At 37.5% G+C, this 21,361-nt stretch overlaps 1 protein-coding gene across 4 annotated transcripts in view; it reads right to left on the bottom strand.

The window, feature by feature from the left end:
- ADGRG6 (adhesion G protein-coupled receptor G6) overlaps nucleotides 1-21,361 on the bottom strand; it is a 110,709-nt gene that overhangs the window by 26,077 nt on the left and 63,271 nt on the right. For all 4 annotated transcript variants that reach the window (XM_030946666.1, XM_030946667.1, XM_030946668.1 and 1 more), the window contains 9 exons: nucleotides 20,536-20,621; nucleotides 19,129-19,181; nucleotides 18,995-19,048; nucleotides 9,628-9,770; nucleotides 8,812-8,926; nucleotides 5,715-5,776; nucleotides 4,113-4,320; nucleotides 3,487-3,652; nucleotides 105-245 (listed from right to left, as the gene is read on the bottom strand). In XM_030946666.1, the coding sequence (XP_030802526.1) occupies nucleotides 105-245; nucleotides 3,487-3,652; nucleotides 4,113-4,320; nucleotides 5,715-5,776; nucleotides 8,812-8,926; nucleotides 9,628-9,770; nucleotides 18,995-19,048; nucleotides 19,129-19,181; nucleotides 20,536-20,621 (1,028 nt within the window). The remainder of the gene's footprint in view (nucleotides 1-104; nucleotides 246-3,486; nucleotides 3,653-4,112; nucleotides 4,321-5,714; nucleotides 5,777-8,811; nucleotides 8,927-9,627; nucleotides 9,771-18,994; nucleotides 19,049-19,128; nucleotides 19,182-20,535; nucleotides 20,622-21,361) is intronic.

Here is a 21,361-nt window from a genome sequence, read left to right as displayed (position 1 = left end):
CCATAACTCATGAAATACTGTGAAAGGATTACACTACAGGAAACTTTTAGCAACTGGCTTTGATTCACCCTACCTGTAGTGACTTCAAGCACATTAATGCTTACCTGAAAAAGACCATTTTTATTGAAGAAAGTAAACTGAGCCCTGGATATAACTTCAAGCTCATCTTGACTTAAATTCTTCAGTAAACTTGGTGGCAGAACAACAGAAGCGATGGCACTGGTCTGATCCTTGTCAAAATCTATCTGTTACATAAAAACAACAGGAGAATATCTTCAAACAATAAAGAAACCATCTGTTGTCCACAGCTAGGTTCACACTCTTAAACAGAAATATCTAGATATGGGACTAGAACAAATCAACACTAAAATGACTTGTGTCTATGTTAGAGTTGATGCAATAAATAAACTTTTTAAAGGCTAGGGAGGCTTCCCACTTTTCCAGCATGAGATCAGCCATCTGCTACAAAAAGATATTAGATAAAACCAACAAAGAAACAACTCCTCCACTGCTATAATGATGATTTGGAAACAATGAAATAGTAATTATGACAGTCATAACCATTTTCAGTAGCATTCAAAATACTTTTCCTCATAGCAAACAATGTTGAGAACTAAAAAATATGCTCTGAATCTCTCTTTATTAAATTGTATTAGTTGCCTTGATCTGCACATCTGAAATAATTTTCTTATGAGCTTTTATAGTTTCTCTGGAAAGCAGATTTAAAAATTATTAATGTCAGTTTTCCATATTTATTCTGCTCTGTAACACAAAAAAGACACTTTCTGACACCATATAAATTGACAATGTATCAGAAATCTAAAAGCCCTCTGTGGCCCAGGAATATAACAAGTGAGTAGGAAATAAAAGAGGATGCAACTCTGCATTTTATTAGCAATTCTATGACTGATCCCTTTCCCACCATGGCCTACTCAAGGTGTGCCACCATATCCATTGAAGGAAGGGGAACAAGCCAGCTCACAGTATAGTAAAGTCAGCTCACTCTATAGTAAAAGCACTTCAGAATTTTACTGTAAGATATGGGAACCCCCACTACTGGCTTCCCCAGGGGCATCCTGGCCATGTACTTGTGCCTCTCATGGACAATTGTATCATTCTAAAAGCACCATTAGCTAATAGAAAGTTAAAAGTCATAGGCTATTGACAGATTATTCACCCTTGGAAATCAGTAAGAAGGACCTCACAGACATCTCCCAACAGGGATAAATGCAATTCAAAACCAGGTTTTCAGAGGTTGATTCTGCCACAGTAAACAGAAAGTGTGTACATGATAAAGATGTCCCGTTAGGCACTGTCTGCAAATAGAGTAGAAGAGGCTTCTCCAAAAAAGCATGGATATATTACAGGAACAATTTAATAATATGAATCACCAAAACCTTTAGTCAAAGTTTTGGCAAAAAACATAAAGACACAGGGGACTGAAATAAAATCTTTCCAAATTGCCATGGATAAATTTGCTTGGTATCTACTTTAAGAAAAAAATACAAGAAAAAAATATCTGGAAACATTCTGACATACAGCTTGAAGAGTTCCATGTTCCCTGATGAGCCTAGGATAGATCATCACTACAGTGGTGAAAAATGTGGGCTTTCACAAGGGAATCTCCCTTCAGCAGGGACAGAAAGTATCTTTCTGACAGGCATGGAAAATATAAACGGTGCCCACAGCTGCTGCAACTTTTCTGGTAGGAAGGATGCTAAGAATTCTCAATCAGCTGTTGGAAATGTGAAAGTCTGAAAAGAAGCTCATGTTCCAATAGGAACAGTATAAATAATTTGACAAAATTTGGATTTTATGATTATTTAGACAGTGCTGTAATAAATGATTCCTGGACGAGAAAATTCCTGGATGTCCTCAAGCCACAGATGGTAATTCCTGTTCTATGTATGATCATCTAAAACCTGGCTTCAGAATTTTCCTTTCCTCTTTCCATAAATAAAGGATGAAATCTGCAGGAGAAACATTCCTTTGATAACAAAGAACTATTCAGCTTCACAAACAGCTATTGAGCTTCATTAATATGAGAGCTAAACAAAAGTAGATTTACAATCACCAAAAATTTCTGATAAAATTGATTCAAAGGAATTTTAACTAAAATATCTAGGAATATAGATATGTGAAAACTCAAGTACATTAAATCTATTTTTATCTATTTAAAAAAGCATTAGAGTTTTGATCCAAAGTTTACATATATGCACGAGTCCTAAAGCCTATTATATTACTACTACTTTTTCTAGGAAGTAGACATTTTTCTGTCTTCATTCTTGTTTTGATTTTTACAGTATATCATATCTTATAAAATGATCAGACATTTATTAGGATTGTTGTGTTGCCATTTTGCATCAGGAATTAATTTGTTTCCATACAATACTTATACTCTAGTGATTAGTCTTTAACTGTTTATACAATGCCATATTTTGTTGAATTCAGTTTTAGTTCCTCTGGCCCAAATGACAGCAGATTTTTTTTCTCTTTCTGTGTAATATTTTCTTGTGTTTCTCCAAGTAAGACTCACTGTACTTGAATGGTTAAACACCCAGGAAACTGAGATTACATTACCTCTGTCACAGACTTCCTATTTAACTGAAAAAAATTAAAATGCACTGCATTTTTAAAAGCATTTACGTGTCTTAAGATGTAGTGAAATTTACAAGTTTTTGGCACCTTACCACTACTGATTTCCAAAGGACCTTTGGAAAATCCTGTTGGTACTCATGTGCTTCTCAAGCAGTATTTCAAATTTTAAGATGTCTATTTTTTTCTATTTGTGGGAAAAAAAAGCAAAAAAAAAATATTTTTGAGGTCATGATAAATATCTTAACTATAGTATCCTGTCTAGATCCTGTAGCACTGGAGACCTTCCTAAATTTTGTGTGATCTCTGTTTGTTTTATTTTTAATGTCTAGGCTGGTCAAGCTCCACATGAATGACTTGAACTGCCTCAGATATCCTAAATGGTATAAGGCAATCCACCTATATGTGGACAACTGGATTAGACTTAGGTTTCTTTTAGCAATAAATATTTAAACTGTACTGGAAAGCTGAAGAACTTTTGTATCTGCAGAAATCTATATGTAGATACCTATATATAGGTATCTTATTTTAAAGCTGAAAGACATCCAAAGAGTTGTTAGATATTGTACAGTGGTCAGTACCGCACATTGTTAAAGGTTATTTTCCTTTTTCACTAGTAAAAAAACCCCACAAAACTAAAAAAAGGTCAAGCGTGTTGTGGATTTATAAGTCAAATTACTTTTTATCTGCATGGAATGTGAGTTTATCTGTGTTTCCTGTCACTCAAGGAAATACTACATTAATCTGTTATCTGTTTGGATGATTGTAGGAAAAAGGAAATAGAAAGTAGGGGGAGAACTGGGAGTTGTAAGTGGATTTATAGGAACCACAGTAAACACACTTGGAACAAGAGGTACATTTCATGTTCAAATACAGCTGCTTGTTCTGTACCTGGAAATCAGATGCATTATTCTGTGGACTGACGCTGAAAGCACCACCTTTGAATGAAGTTGAATTTATAGAAGACACTCCAAGTGCAAGATTTCGTGTTGAAATACTCATGGATGGTCCAGCAAAATGGATCTTTAAAGCCAAGGCATCAATAGTTTTTAGAGCTCTAAAAACAGAAATAAAAATTACTCTGAAAACTGAATACAGAAAAAACCCCCACCTATGTTTGGCATGCCCCTCACATAACAAGATGATCCTCTTGTTGCTATGTTTCTATTGCCCATCCGTGTATTCACAAGGAGACTGATGGACTGTAAATTTATGCATGTCTCTTGAAAACAAAAGCTGTTGAATGACAGAAACTTTGTGACTACATATCACTGGTTCTGAAATAATTTTCCAACAATACTTATATCTATGCTGTGTCATGTATCAAAAGACTTTTCCATCCAGATACTTTGTCAAGCACACTACAAGAAGAAATATTTGTGTATCTGTTTTGGAAATTTGTTTTTGGTGGAGATCAGAAAACTTTGATTTTCTTGTTTGTCTATACATGTAAGAATGAATCCTTACAGCCCTGCAGGTTGCTCTCAACAACTTTTCTCAAATGCAAAAATACTTACTCTGAAGATGAGGCTGCCAATACACTGTCTGAACTGGCCAGAATATTGGAAAAAATTGTCACCACGGTAGAACCCAGAGATTCATCAATTTCTTCGTCATTCACAATTTTTTTGAGCTTCTGCACAACGTCATTTACTTTGTCTGAGGTCAGCTGCTGCCCCTCACCAGTGAGATTCAGAAGCTGATTGGCAATATCTGCTGCATTTTCTGTGAGCATACAGAATCAAGCAAAAAGCAAAAATAACGCATTACAGTAGTAGTAATTCTGAAGTAGTCCGGAATTCAAATTTTTATCATCACTGTTGAAAGCTAGAGTATGTTCTGGTAGGGTATGCAATGAACACAGGATTTCATCATTTTGTCAAACTTATAATTTTTTTTTAAAGTATATAGGACCTGCTGAATATATACTATCCTCATTGGCTGTGTCTTTCTTTTCTTTGTTTTGATTTGAGTTTGTAAATCAGAACTATTATAGAAAGGGGGGATTGCATGAAAAAGAGAGGAATACAATGAATAGTATCTCTTTTTTTTCCCTCCTAATGCTATCCTTTTGTTTTCACTGGGAAAAAGTTTCACTCTTGAAGTGAAACAAATGCATCCGAAGTCTCTATTACTGAAAGAGTGTTCACTCTTTTAAGCTTTCTGAAGAAAGTCTGACCCCCTTGCAAATGCTTCCCTTCTTTCAGAGGATGCTACTCTTACTTGTCAGAGACCTGGCAAGCACAACACACAAGCAAATTTCATGACAAGAATCTTCCTGATAAGGGAAGTTTGATAGCATGTCCAATGGCAAAACATGTTAAAACTGTAATTTCAATGCCACCTGGACAGAAAACTAATATAAACACTAACCTTTAACAGCTTCAAAATATTTGAGATTTAATGGAATTTGCAAATAAGATTTTGAAAAATCAGCCTTCTTTAGTTTGCAGCTGGCTGTGGGCTGTTTTTTATAACACATTTTTCTGATATATTTACTGTGAAATGTTCATTTTACATGACATGATGTTTTTCATATAATCAGACTGCAAGTACCCAATTGACTGAGTTAGGCAGCCAGGCTCCCTAGGACACCAAAAGAGGCTTCTCCAAGACAGCAATTCAGAACAAGAGCTTACTGTAGGTGTTCTGCATATTATACATAAGACTGTATAATTATCTTCACTAGCTTTGGCACTAAAAAAGGGACCATAACATTGTTGTCCTGTTATTTTATTACTCTTTCATGGCCAAAATGACATAAAAGGGTATTTTAGAAACAGAGAATAAATCTGCAAATATCTGATTGTAAGTCCAGTGAAGAGAGCAGGAGCCTTTCACCTGGCAGGCATTAAAAATATTTAAACATTTGTCCTAACTTGAATATCAAATAGAGGTAAGATGCCACCTTCCTTTACTCTTGATTAAATTGCCTGAAGAGTTTGATTTAATTCAGTAATTGCTTTCCAGAGCTCTAAATGGGTGAGCTGAATTTAACTTGGGTGCACTTCCCCAGAGTTTAATTATTTACTTTGCACTGATTTTTTAAGAAATATTTTTAAACAACTTAGCATAAAGAGAAAATATGTTCTTCCAAAGACCAACACTAATATACCCACCTGTGCAATTTCTAAGATCAGGTTGACCCCAGTATGATGTATAATTCTGCAGACCCAAATAGCTAAAGAGGGAAAATCAGAAAATTCACATGAAATATCATAACAAAATTACATAAATATTTCATAATTCTTATGTAGGTTTCACAGTGGTCCACTCTACTCAATTCCCAACATCCATAGCAACATGGCCCCTAGTGAAACACAATATATATACTTGACAGTGAAAGTGTATGATTGATTAAAAGATAGTGCTGAGAGAAATCCCAGTTTTTCAGTGGGAATTCTGGCTTCGTGCTTCAGGAAAGACCCAAATATTGACACAAACTATTATGCCCCTATGATGGCCTAGGCATATGCTCTTTCTATAATTTCTCCTTTATATAAATGGCTTTGATCTAGCCAAATGCAAGACATACTGCCTCTCATAAGAACATGCACAGGAGCCATGTGAAGGTATACATTTATTCCACCAATGAAAACTAGGGTAAGTAACTGTTGGATCCAGGTCCAAATTTAGGGGTAGATATAAAGATTCCTTTTTTGCGGTTGTTTTTTAAAGCCTTACCATAGCAAAATACAGAATCACAGAATGGGTCAGGTTGGAAGGGACCACAGTGGGCATCTGGTCCAACTGCCCAGCTCAAGCAGGGTCATCCCAGAGCATACAGCACAGGATTGTGTCCAGACTGTTCTTGAGTAACTCCAGGGAGGGAGATTCCACACCCTCTCTGGGTAATCTATTCTGGTCCTTGGTAACCCACACAGTAAATAAGATCTTCCTCACACTCAGGTAGAACTTCCTGTGCATCAGTTTCTGTCTGTTGCTCCTTGTCCTATTGCCTGGCACCACTGAACAGAGCCTGGACCCATCCTCTTGGCACCCTCCCTTCAGATACTCATAGACATTGATGAGGTCCCCTCAGTCATCTCTTCTCAAGGCTGAACAAGCCAAGTTCCCACAGCCTTTCCTCATAAGAGAGATGCTCCAATCTCTTAATCATATTTGCCACTCTATAAAAATGGGTCCAAAATTAAAAACACTTTTGCCTAAGTTTTCCTTAAAGACAATCATGCTGTCACAACATGGAAAAAGGAAGGATGGTAAATAGGAAAAATTTATCCCTTTGCTCAGCACATGATAAAATAACATTATTCCTCAGCTGATCACATTTGTTGTAACAGCACAGGTAATCACCTACTGTGGAATGCAGATGACTAGAAGAGACTTTTAGAAGAGCTTCCTCTTCTCTCCAAACAAATCCCACCAGTGTTCCTTATTGGCAAAAGCTAGTGGAGGCACAGGAAGGCACAACACAGGGCAGAACACAGGAATTTTTTTTTTTAATGAGGAGTGCTGTACACAATTATTTGTAGACCACAAATGAATAATAAAGATAAGCAATACTTGAACAGCAAAGGCCAGAAACCTTAATTTTTAATGATTCTGAGGCTCTGACATAAAAACAACTTGATTTCTGCACTACTCACTCTACAACAAAAGTTGGTCAGTCAGAATCAGTTCTTGTACAAGATTAGGAGGCTGAGGAAGTGAGTTATTTAAGTATAATGTGGGTTGCTTTCCTGTTTGGCATTGAAACTCAAAGCTGATTCATATCCATGTTACCATACTATTTGGAAAAAGTAAGAGATCTGGTCTTCTCAGAACACGTTCCAGATGCAATGTGGGTGGATAAGACAAATATATTGCATTTAATAGTAATCATCCTAAATACTGAAGCAATTAATTAATATTGCATCATCATAACCATGTTTACGGCACTCAAAGGAGATGAAAGCCATAATGTTTTGGTAATATATAACCAGAAGCAATAAAATTCCCATTTTACAAATGGGAAATGGATATACAGAGTCAAAATCTTTTGTAGATATTTGCAAAAAACCCTTACACTAGGGAAAATTTCTTAAACCTGAAAAACTCAAGTTCCAATCTTTAAGCATAAGATTATCACCACCTTCAATTATGACTAACTACTGGCAAAATATTTGTTTCACAATTTCTTTTACTTCTTCCCTAATGAGATGAGGTGTTTTGGATTAAACCAAATACATGGCTCATCTTCATAGAATTTTATTCTAATTCTTACACAAGTTAGATAGTAGTGGTGGAGTGGTGGCAAATTTGAAGCTTTGGGTACGGTACCATAAAGGTCATGGCCAAGTGCAAGTTCCTGCATGTGGGTGAGGGCAATCTCAAGCACAAATAGAGACTTGGGAGGAGAAAGGATTAAAAGCAGCCCTGAAGAGAAGGACTTGGGGATGCTGGTGGAAGATGCAGCCCAGAAATGCTGGATGCATCCAGCTGCATCCATGTCTGGGGCCTACAAGATGAGAAAAATGTGGACTTGCTGGAGCAAGTCCCAAGGAGGCCCACAAAAAATGATCAGAGGGCTGGAGCATCTCTCCTGTAAAGACCCTGAGAGAGTTGGGGTTGCACATCCTGGAGAAGAGAAAGCTCTGGGGAGTTTCCAGCACCCAAAGGGACTACAAGAGATCTGAACAGGGACTTTTTACAAGAGCATGTAGTAATGGGACAATGGCAAATGGTTTAAAACTGAAAGAGATTAGGTTTCAGCTAGATATTAGAAAGATTTTTTTTTAGTTTGAGGGTAGTGAGGCACTGGCACAGGTTGTCCAGAGAGGTTGTGGATGCCCCATGCTTGGAAGGGTTCCAGGCGAGGGTGGATGGGGCTCTGAGCAACTTGTTCCAGTGGGAAGTGTCCCTGCCCAAGGCAGGGGGATGATCTTTAGGCTCCCTTCCAACCCAAACCCATTCTATGGTTCTGTGACTTGAATAAAACAGTTTCATTCTGTAAGAAGATTTTATTTTTATAGTCATGTTAAACATGTATTAATTGTGGGCCTTAATATGCTCTGCACAAGTGGTAGATTAGTTTTTTTCTTATCAATGAAATAGAAAATATTACTGCACCTCCCTAATCTCTCATGGTATAGAAAAAATCTTCCTGAAATACAATACTAGCCAACGGCAGCTATTATATATAACTAAATAATAACTATATATAACCAGAAGGTTGCATCAGAAACAACTCATCTTCTCACATATTTGAACACCTACCAGGTTCTTGATGCAGTCTGAACTGAGCTCCCATGGCAAAATGTGAAGTTGGTCACAGTAGGCCTAGTATCTGGCCAAAAATAGTTTGGAGGGTTTTCTTCAGCTAAACATTTTTCTGTAAAAATGAGTATATCAGTGTTAATAATGAATTTCTTCCCCTAATCATCTTACATTTGTTGTCCTCAGCTCATCAACTGGCCTACAGCACAAAATTGTCTTAAAATTGCTTGGTTGTTTGCAATACAGTGGCAATAGAGAGGTGCACAATAGGGAATCATCCATGCTGCTGCTGCTGCTGCTCAAAGGTAAGACTTGAATGCGTCTGCTGCATCCATGCACTCCAGCAGCCTCCATCTCCTCCTTTCCAAAGGAAGGGCAATCTTTGCTAGAAGCTGAATGGGAAGAGATTAGGGCTAAAAGAAGATTGATTAAGGGCAATTGTTGTCAGAAACACAAACACCATTGAGAAGTGGGGATGAGGGGCCTTGGAGGTCCAAAATGTCTCATTTTAGCTCTGGCTGTAAAGTATATTTTGTTATCCTCAAACCACCAGAGGAGCTGTCAGGAACCTCCAAGCCTCTTTCAACCAGACAACAAGACATTAACTAAAGCAATTTGGACAACTTTGTTTGCATTAAAAGTGGTATTTTGAGGATGGCTCTTTGAGATTAGTGGAACAACCAGGTTTAAAGAGACAATTTAAAATCTGAAACCATCATATTGTTTGGAAATGAGTGATTATTTTAACACAGAAGGTGCTTATTTATGAACAAGCAAAAAAAAAATTGTTGTGTAACAAAGCTGAACACTACTCACCCACTGGATCAACATCCACAGTATGAAGTTGATATCCCTCTTCCATGGTTCGATTATTACTTATGAGCTTCTGTCGGATGTCTTCCTCTTCCAAATTGATGTTGTTGGTAGAATTATAAACCAGAAGAGCCAAAGCACTAAAACTGCAAAGAAAATTATCCAAGTGTTTCAGTCAGGAGAGCAGAGGCCAAATGTGTAGAAATAAAAATATCTGACAAACCCTGGGTTTCTGAGTATGGAACAGTGTCACCAAAAGAGTGTTGCTCATTATCTGTAAATTAATATTTTTGTATATATAGGACCATGACAAGAAAATATGGCTGGAAATTTCATTTCCTAGTTACCTTTAAAAAGCATCTCATCAAAAGAGCTAAAAATGTTTTCAGAAGAGTTCAGAAGATGAAACCATAGAGTTGTAAATTCTAAATGGCCCCTAATTAATTTTAAACATCTGGTTGCTAATGGCTTAGAAACTTAAGAGCTGATTCATCCCACCTCACAAAACTTGTCAGGGTGGGACAAGTCATCCTCCAGAGGATCCACATCTACACTGACTACAGAGAAAGACTAAGAGATTAACAAAGAACAGATGACTAACATTTAAATCTCTTAAGTTTTTTTATGGAGTGAAAAACACCCTGACATACTTCTGAAGCTTTTAGTCATAATTAGGAAAGTCGAGTTCCTCAGATGACTAATCGAAGTTTGAGCACTAATAGCTGTTTCTGTATTGTAGCCCACTGCTACTTTCTTGGACATCAGAAGTAGTTCAAAGTGCCCAAGACTCTTTCCTGTGAACAAAATAAAACAGGCCCCACCCTTGTCCAAAAACATTGCTTTTCTGGAAGGGAAGTCATGAACAGCAAACCAGTTCTAGCAGGACACAGGAAATAAGCCCAGAGTGGAAGGCACAGAAATTTCCTCCTGGGACAAAAGGATCTCATTGGAGATGAGAATATACTGGTACCCAAGAGCATTGCTTGGCTCTGTCTAGTAGGAGGTAAGCCTCTAAAGCATGGAACATTGGATGTCCGTGGAAGCCAAAATGTGGAAAAAAGGAAAAAGCAAACATTCTTTGGGCTGTCTTCATCTTAGCTTTGCCCTTGGACACCCATCAGCCTGAATAAAGACAGACCTTTGGAGTGTGTGAGCTGTTCCTGGCAGCCTGGGGAGCGGTGGCACTGCCAGCACACATACAGTGAGCAGGGCACACACCCATCAGGGGTGCTTCCACCTGTGGCCCCCTGTGTAAGAAAGCAACAGTGAGCTAAAGGGACTTGTGGACTACGGGAAGAAGAGTAGCAGAAAAAAATCTGTAGGGGTGCTGAAGAGGGCCAGTAGGGTTTTCAGGTACTCCTTTCTAGACAGACCAGGACTTCAACTAAAAAAATCTTTCAGAAAGACATCCCCATGATGACAGCTCAGAACTGCACTTTCCAGATGTGTCTAATTTTCTTGACATATTCACTGTTTTACTGGTTACATGTTGTTGGAGAAGAAAGATAAAAATGTGACCACCTGCAGACTTGGCTTTCTCCTTTCTCAGTGGATGTATTTTAGCAGAGAAATTCCAGCTATCTCAGGCCAGGTCTCTCCTTCCCTGCTCCCAGAGATACTGAGTTCCTCCTAACATTCCTTTGGTCTCTGTGGGGTGTTTAACATCTATATGGCAAATAGCCTCAGTAGGGTGGATATGCATTAGCAGGCTTTTTCTGTATACCTCAGATATGTTACAAGCACAAATTTATTATGGCATTTATTTTTAGCAGAAGTATGGAAATTGCCTACAGGATCGCCAATTCCTTCAGCCCTCCAGTACTTCTGCCCCAGAGTCTCCTGGCATTTAACCATCTTTCCTAAAAGATTCTGGCTTCAGTCATCTATTCCCTTTACTTCAGAAGAGGAAAACTTAATATACTGATGCCACTCCCTACCTCAGCAGTCTGGCTACAGAACAGACATTCTGAACAGTCACCACTACTGCTTAGGCGCCTGTTTCAGGATTCCCAACTAACCAAAATGATATTTAGTATCCATACCTGTGAGGAAGGACAGTGCCAACAAAATAGAAGGGATAATGATAGATGAGGTAGAACTGATTGCAGTTATATTGAAAAATTACAGGGAAAAGTATTGATTGTGAAGCACTGGCAAAAAGAATCCCTTAAACCAATCTGCTGTTTTCTGAGAAACTCTTAAAGCACAGGTCATGTATACTGTATAATAAGAGCCTACTCCATAATATGATGAAAACAATTTCCACAAACTTTTCAGAATGACTCATGCTACCTTCCCAGACTAAATAAATACCTTTTAACTTGACAGCTGACGCAATATGAAGTTCAGTGCTTCCTTCCACTTTTGTCACACTCAGATCCCAGAAAGAAAACATTATAATGATGAAGAGCAAATTCTCAATTTGGGAAACAGTAGGCCTGCACTCATATAAATGGCAATGCTGCTGTGCTCTGCTGGTGTCACTGGATTTGCTACACCCAACTTTAAATCTTTTATTGTGTGACATATAAAGGCAGATAGATTCTCACAGCAGCAATCAATTACAAATTCCACATCATCTATAGTAACCTGTACTGCCAACATTACTGCCATCAATATAATTTTAAAAAATGGACAGTGGTGTAGGTAAACACAACAGGGATTAGTATGTTTCTCTTTTCTTTGACTGAAATGGTGACAGCTGGAGCAAGCAGGAAAGCTTGGGAAGACCAGAGTCTATCCCACTTTGTCCTGGTCTGTTGAGCTAAGCTGGCTCAGAGAGAGCAATTTATGAAGCTGCATCCTCATCAGAGGCACAGGAGTGGAGCCTGTGCTGCCATGGCCCGGACCACAAAGCCAGCTTTCTTCTCCGGCAGTGTGACTCAGAGCTATTCCAGGACAGTGTGCCTACACACGGGCTGTGGTCGCACTGCTGCGCCCTGCGAGGAGCCCGGGGGAAGGACTAACAAACCACGCGAGCCCTGCAGCACAGGCTGCCTTGCACCTGGAGAGATGCAGCTGGTAATTAGCAATGCACATTTCTCCTTTCTGTTGTACTAGACAGGCTGAACTAATACTGAATTACTGGTGTTGTCAAACTGTTTCACAAATCACTATTAATTTCCTTCAGAGTTAGTATAACTTGATTTAAAGAATATAAAGAACTAATTTTTAAAGAACCGAAATACTTGCGGAATTTAAATCTCCACTAAAATGTCCTGGGAATTTCAGAGATGACTACCCTGGCATATTTTAAATAGTTTTCAAATGTCAACATTAAATTCTTTACTAATCTCATGGTTATGTTGTCTCTGAAGATAACTGGTGATGGATAGTTATAACTAAAGACTGGCCACACAGGTAGGCCTGCAGAGTCACTTGTGAGGTTTTATTTCGTATTTGTGGGGTTTTTTAGACAGAGAAAGGAAATTATGAATTTGACGTTATGTTTTTAGAAGGTTAATTTATTATTTTAGGATACTATATTATATTAAAGAATATTATATTAAACTATGCTAAAGAATACAGAAAGGATATTTACAGAAGGTTAAAAGACAATAATGAAAACTTGTGACTCTTTCTAGAGCTTTCACACAGCTTGACTGTGATTGGTTATCAAGTTAAAACAATTCACATGAAACTAATTAAACAACCACCTGTTGGATAAACAATCTCCAAATACATTTTAAAGCAGCAAACCACAGGTGAAGCAATGAGATAATTATTGTTTTCTTTTTTATCTGAGGCTTCTCAGCTTCCCAGGAGAGAAATCCTGAGCAAAGGGATTTTTCCAGAAAATATGACAGTAATGGTTTTAACTGCTTCACATTAACTGGACAGACAAAAAGAGATGACTGTTCCATAAGTCACTCAGTGAAGATGCAATACAAAGAACAAACAAAATGTTAGAAAACTCACAGAGTAAGTCAGAAATAAGTTTAAAAGCAGAGGAAAACTAAAAGCATTCCACAGAAGCATCTGAGTTGTGAATAATCTTTTACTTGAGGTGATTTTTTTTGACTGCAACACATTAAAGTGTTCAAAACAGAGAGCAAAAAAATATGACTTAACAGACACATTCAAAGAAATGTCAAGGATGAAGAGTTTCCCTGGAGAACGTGATGTTATAGCTAGAATATAAAATCTGAGACTTCATGACACAAAACTAAAAATTGCAGCTACTTTTTGGACTACTGAAAATAAAAGCATCCTAAGCCTTCCTTTTAAGTTAATGACCATCGTAGCAGAAGAATTTTGCAAGCACCATGGTCACGCCTCATGCCTTGGCTTGTGTCTCTGGGTCTTGCTCCTCCTTGCAGATCTGGTGTGGGAATACAATCAACTACAGCCTTTCAACAGAAAGCACTTTTAATATGTGCTAATTTGGTATGAAGGCTATTCATTACTAGAGAATGTTGCAAAGTCAAACCAGAAAGGACTGGAATCCCTCACATGGAACAGCTGGTCTTTGCTGAAATGGGTTTTTGGCTACACTTGCACTATGTTCTGGAACAATGAAGAAAACCCCCATTACCCTATTCCCCAATACACTGCTTTTCTAAAAATGGCATCTAACAATGTCAGACCTTCACTAATTCTAGTTAAAGTTGGTGGAAAGACAAAATAAGTCATTGGAAGCTGGAAAAGGGCAGGAAGCTTCAGCAGGAGACTAAGAAGGGATCATCCTTCAGTCACTCAAAAGGAAATCCCAAATTCTTGAATCTGTGATGAAGGCTCTCTTCACAGGTCATGGACACAAGATGCCAGCAGGGCACTGTGGAGAAACCTGAGGATTTTCACTTGTTCTTTTTTGGTTGGTTTTTCAAACAGAAATATTACATATAATGTACATGTTATGCAGCATTTTAAAATATTTCTCAGCCCAAGTAAAGGCTGCCCCTTACTCCAAATCCTTCATAAAACCTCACCGGTAGAAACCCAGAAAACTTTTGAAATAGGAACAGACATCATAGATTTGTTCATTTATAACAAGAATAGCAAATTATTTCATAAAAAATAATTTGAAGTAATCTACAAAGAATGTAAAAAGCCCAATACTTGGGACTAGAAAACCAGAATCATGCTGTTCTAGTGTTGCTACCTCTTGTCTAAAACTATTACACAATCTAATTAACATTTTATCCAAGTGCATTACACTTCCCATTGAGCAAAACAAGACCCAAGAGCACAGCATGCAGGAGCCTGAATATGCCTCACTAACATTGGTGGCAAAACTCCCACAGACTTCAAAAGAGCAGGACTGGGCATGGGTAGCTCTGATTAACTGCTTTCCTCTCTATTTGCAATTCCAAGACAAGGGATTTCTGTTTACGTTTAGTAGTTTTTACGCAGATGGCTACCACTATGATTTTTAATTTGGATGAGATGTTTAACAGTACTAACATTAATATTGTTTCCCATAGAAGGAGCAACCCAACACTGGAAATAGGCTAAAATTATGACAATCAAGCAGTGGCTGTTGGAACAAGCATAAACTTACTGTATGTTAAGTGAAGAAAAATTCACAAATTAATTAGGGCCTGAATTCTCAATACTGCTTGCAAAATAAGAAAAGAAAGGAGAAGAAGAGAGCTGAACTCTTTATTAAAGATCATTTCCCCTACTGTAAGGCAGCCCTATGTAGTAATCTGACCAAACCTAGAATCAGTAGGACTTTTCTGAGAAAACCAGCAGCAGCAGTCACAGGAAGTTTTGACAAAGGTGTAGAGTCATAAAAGGCAAAGAATTATTGAAAGAAACAAACACATTTATAGTTTATCTAGAAAATTGGTTCACTTGGATAAAATCCACAAATTGGTTTCATTTTCAAAGGTTTGTGCAAAAATAATGGGGACAAAGAAATAGCTATATCCATCGCTCATGCTGAACTCCTGTCTATTTTGAACAGCTGCCTTTTCATTAAGAGGCAGAAACCGTACAACCAGGGGAAAAATTGAACACTGACATAAAGTCAAATACAGCTTTTATAAGACTCTGTCTATTAAAGTAGTTAATTATCTACCAAAGTATTAGCTTGATACATACTGCTGTCATCCAGAGATGTCACAGTATTAGAGGTGCTGATAATAATATGCACTTTTGGACTTGGCACTCTGTCTCTCATCACTGGGTACATAAATGCCTAGCAAGCATGGTGTACTTTGGATTTCTGCAGCTCATACAACACAGTAATGAAAGAGCAACAATCCACTTCAATAATTTTGTTTTGTTTTGCTCTTCTCCAGAATGCAGTAGTTTTAAAATATTTTTTTGGAAAAAACACCTATTTTTAATGTGACAAAAAAGCCAGCTTCCTACCTCCCACTTCCAGCTACTATTTCTTCTCTGAATCATTCTCTCTTAGCAATTTTTTCCTCTTTCACATGCAAGAACACTAGGTGGGGAGAGTGACAGCTCTCTCAGCTTTATGGATCTTCCTTGATGAGGAAGCAGTGTGGTAAATATGGGTAGAGCAAAGCAAAATGCATAGAACAGGCTTGGGGATGTTGTTTTGTTGGTTTTGGGTTTTTTTAAACTGCTGTATAAAATACTAATCCAAAAGGAATGCAAAAAATATGTGATCTGAATTACAAGAATATGAATTCATGTAAAGAGAGGAAAAACCTTCTCAAAGAAGACTATGATCTTGTAGAAAATTCAGAAAAGAGAAATAAGGCTCAGTGAGTTAAGAGTGAAGACTAAAATATTCACTTCTGTAAAAGATAAAGTTAAGGCCCTAATATTTCTATGTTAAGTCTTAAATTTTAACTGTGGAGCAAATTTCTGTTTAGATGAACATGAAGGTAAATAGAACAAGAAATACTTAAAAACTAAGGGAAATAGTAGAATGTCTAAGACTGCAACAGACTTATCCTTGACTATCCAAAATGAAGAAATAAGAAAATATTTGGGCAACTTTCCACAGAAACAATTTATAGGAACATTAAGTTAATATAACTGCATGAAATCACACAGTGAGCAAGTTACATTCAAGAATTCAGCCATAACTTTACAGTGAATCACCTAGGCAGTCAGGAATTACCATTACTTCCATCAGGTATTTAGAATTTCTACCCTCTAAACTGCTAATCTTCTATACTCTCAAGTGTTATCCTAGCATCTTGTAGGATTTCCTAAGAATCCTATCCAGGAAAAATCCAAGGAAAGTCTAACAAAGAATCTTGACAACAATTATCCGTAAGCAGTAGGAAAAAGGTTTGCTTTATGGATCTTCAAAAATTCAACAGATTTCTTCCCCACAAATTCAGAAACACATGTGTGAGCCTCAGAGAAGTAAGGAACTGGTGACTAAACCCAGGAATACTGAAGACTACTGGGAAGCTGATCCTTTTTTGGTTTCAGAAGGGAGGAATATACAATCATAGATATATACACAGAAAACCTAAAGATGCTTCAATCAATTTTTTTCAAATGTTTCTTCTGTAAGAGGTAAATGATGCATGAAAATGTATTCAAGACATGAAAGCTATATGAAAAAAGGCAGAAAATCATGTGTACATATATTTCTATATATGTGTAAGTGCATACACAGTGTGTAAAAAGTGTCATTTTTGTTAGTCATGTATCATGTACCTCCCTTAAATTTTTAAATATCCTTGTTTTATCCCATCTGCATTTCTAGGTTGAGCAGGATCCTGACTTGTCTTTTTGTTTTGTTTTATTTTGTTTAGTTTTGTTTTCTTAAGAGAACATTCACAGCATGACACTCCTGATTATTTGGAGAACATTAAAATTTGGTGTGACATGACCAGCATTTATACTAAATTATTCAGAATGATGAAAAAATGTCATTTAACCTTGACACAAAGTGCACTAGAGCCCACAAGAAGACTAGTTTCTCATTAGACGAGGCCTTCCTTGAAAAATGACATACTATGAACATGCAATTCCATTTCCTCTGAAATTACATATAATGAACAAAAGAAATAGAGACTGGGTTACTTCCCCATGAGAGTAATACATTATGAGGAGCAATTTAGTGGCACATTCACTGTATGTCAAAAAGGGAGGCAAAGGAAAGGAAAGGGAAAGGGAAATTACTAAAACAGTTTCTGCTTCTTCAACTGTTTTTTGAATAGACTAGGGAGAAAAAAAAAACCAGAGGTCAGGATGGTGGGAAGGTGAGACAAGAAGAAATCAGGTGTACAGCTCAGCTGCTAGACTCATAAAAAGATACAGAAATAAGGATGGGGAAAGCTTTACATTCCTCAGCAGTCTTGGATTGTTGGTAAGACCCGAGGTGCGGTCTCCACTTGAAAGGCCTTGCTGGCATAACCATATCATTTAGAAGTGTGAAAAAAAATCCTACCCACATCACTACACCCTACTGTAAATGTAGGTCAAGCAGCAAAATAGCCCATTCAGAGACTGGGCTTACAGTGTACCAGTTAAAAGGTTTTGCCAATAAAAGCTGTCTTTCTGCTGTGGCTATGTGGGAAGGAGATAATACCTTCCTACAGATCTTTTCATGTCTAGGCAAACTCTTGAAAACTAGAAGCACCACTAACTACTTCCTGATGGTAAATTGGGAATATTGGTCTGATATTAAAATGATATTATCATGGCAGTTCTCAAGAGTCAACAGTTAAAATTCTTCACAGGATTTTTGCCTACACTTCAAACACATTCATCCCATACCCACTTATTGCCCCATCCTCAGAAGACTAATTATATTTTGGTTTTCTCTCCTTAATTTAGTCCTAAGATTCCCTCCCTCTCCAGACATCCCTCAGAAATCATCCTGCTGCTTTCAAAGAAGTCCATGGAGGCCAGATTTTCAGGGGGTTGACCCATCTAACTTTCTCTGGCTGCCTTTGAGGTCGTTCCAACTCCAGCGCCTCCAAGCCCAGCAGTAGTCAGGAAATGAGAGCATATGGTAAATAGTTTAACTCACACTCGTTTAGCTTTCAATTCTAGCATGATTTTTCAGTGTTTTCCATCTAGTAAGATGTCTATTAACTCAAGAGTGTCTGGTTCAAGAGAACAAATGCAGAGACAGTGGACAGATACCAATGTACCAAAGCTTGTTGCTAAAGAAAGCTGGGTGTGTTGTACAACTTAAATATCCTGTATCTATTCCGTTTTCTGACAGATGAAACCTGAGTTCTGAACAAATTATCTGTTAGGATTTAAAGTGTGATAGGTTGAAACCAAAACAAACATGATAATCAATATTAGGTTTCTAGGAACATTCAGAACACTGAGATTGCCAGCAGTCATGTATTTACAGACCTGCAGCATCTGCCAAATAATAGACAACGAATCCAATAATAGACAATAAAGCCTGTTGTAAAGCCACTTGCAATAGCAGCTGTTGCCTCTATTGAGAAAATGTCTTTCAAAATATTACCTTTTAATGCTTCTTTTTTGTCTTGCTCCCTCTCTTATGGAGGCAGGGTGGATGCTACGAAAGAAACAGACATTAATTAGGGTGGATTAGTTCTCCAAAGGAATACAACATAAATATCTTTCTCCTTAATTTACCTGATATTGACCACATACACAGTGTAATTCCAGTTCTGGAAAGTACGGTTCAGCTGAAAAACAGGAAGACATTGATCACATGAATGGTGAGATGTTAATGGGGCTCTTTGTTGCTTAAAGCTGTGTTAGAATTTCACCCTTCTGCCCCTTGAGAAGTCCCCTTCAGTTTTGCAAAGCAAAGAGAACACTCACTTTTCAGTGAGGTGACTGTTGTACAACTGGTAGTGAGAGATGTGGCTTTTTGTGGACAGAAGGAAATCTGTATAAGGTCACGACAGAGCGAACAGGTGAGCGCACAGGATCCTGACTTTTTCCTTTTCTCCCTCTCTTCCACATCTTAAATCCTCAGATTTATACACTTTGAATAGAATAGATTTACTGAAAAAGCTATCAGCTAGATTTTCACCTGAAAGTCTTCAAACTTATGATGATCTTCTTTTCAGACCTTTGTACTCTTTATTCTGAGTGCTCAACAGCTGCTCTGTTTTCCTCCAAGAGACACCTTTGCATGCTCTTAAACCTTTCTAGTTTCTTTGGCTCAGGCATCTATGTACTTTGCCTGGGTACTGCTGCTAAGGGAACAGCCTTGGAAGGTGTGCCTAACTGCAATTCTGTTCTGTAGATTATTATATATATATATTCTGGTTTATGGGTGCCTTAGCTTCTGATAGCTGAAATCTCCAAGTTTTTTAAATGAAAAAATAGTTGTTATATTTCATGATATCGTATATTCGCATAAGTAGTTAGTATAAAGGTTTCAAAAATTGTGTGACTGGGACTATGTGAAGTGTCAAAAAGGACAGAGAATATCTTTATTCAGACAGTAAGAACCTCTAGAGGCAAGAACTTCAAAAATCCCTCACCTGGAGTCAAGCTTATGTCTGCTAAAATAGGTTGAAAAACCACGGGCTACTAGAAACCTCAGCAGCTGACCTGTGGCAGAAACCTTTTGAAGTAGCAAACATTAGGATAAATTGGAAAAGTTTATTGCTTCCCACAAATCAACACTGCCGGGTGTTTCTATGATTTCTACCATAATATAGCTTCAAAACCATATTAGCACTTGGGGAGAAAGTTGTTGTCCTGTATAGTGATGTTTGAACCCAGACATGTACCTCTTTGTGTGGACAATTCTGATTTCTCCATACTTTCCAAAATCTCACTTACTACCTACATTTCTTAGGAAGCTAGCTAGTATAGCACAGACATTTTAAATTTAATCCATAGTGCTGAAGAGCCCCAGCTAGACCTGAATTTATTACTGCACAAATAAATAAAAGAAAGATATTTGGAGAACACATGCGAAGAGTTTTTTTGGTAGTCTCTTTTTGCTTTTTTTTCCCAACTGATAACAGTGATGGGACAGATTCATATATGTAATCACATAGGAAAGAAAACTTAACTTACCCATTCTGCAACGACATCATGTACTTTTGACACTGAGTTGGGGTTGGAACTAGAGACAACTATTGATATCCTGTAGAATAGCCCACCTGTCCGTTAAAAACAGCATCGTAATGTTAGAAACTGATCAAATTTAGCTTTTTAATAATGAGATTTTAGCTTCATGATTAATATAAAAATTGTGCTGAACCCCAGATACAAGGCCACCTCACACTCTCGTTGGCATTTAATCTCTGAAATGAATAAATTCTGCAGGTTTGGGCCCATTCTCGTTAGTCCTGTTGATTTTGACAAGAATTCCCTCCCCCTCCATATTTTCAGAGGCACTTGAAATGTGACATGGAAATTCACAGACAACATACATCTAAATAGTATTTTGCATATGCCTCTAATGTGGTGTGTAAAATCAAGTTCATGACAGTGCCAGGAATTTTAAAAACTATTATAATTAATGAAGTCTGTAAACACAGATAAATTCTGCTCCTACACATATTGTTATAATATTGTTATATGTTTCAGAATTGAACCACTGCAGATTGGAGTTTAAATATTGTGAGAGCAAACAAAGCTCATCAATTAAATGTAGGAAGGTAACTGAGGACAGAATTAGGTGTGAGAAGGGATATAGAGCTCTTGTTTCCAAAGTACAGGCTTGCTCTGAGGCCTGGCAATGGCTAGACAGTAGAAGAACCCATATTAGCTTTACAAAACTGGCAGCTGAACAAACCATCTTTCAGTCACAAAATGTGTAACACTTGGCTTGGTGCAATTTTATATTCAAAAAACTGTTTTGAAATGGCACAGTGTAAATATAAATTCTCTTTAAGCT

The sequence above is a fragment of the Camarhynchus parvulus genome, chromosome 3 (genome assembly GCF_901933205.1).
Source record: "Camarhynchus parvulus chromosome 3, STF_HiC, whole genome shotgun sequence".
Lineage (NCBI taxonomy): Eukaryota > Metazoa > Chordata > Aves > Passeriformes > Thraupidae > Camarhynchus > Camarhynchus parvulus.
The sequence above is the reverse complement of the archived record's forward strand: the minus strand, read 5'-3'. Positions and strand labels throughout refer to the sequence as shown.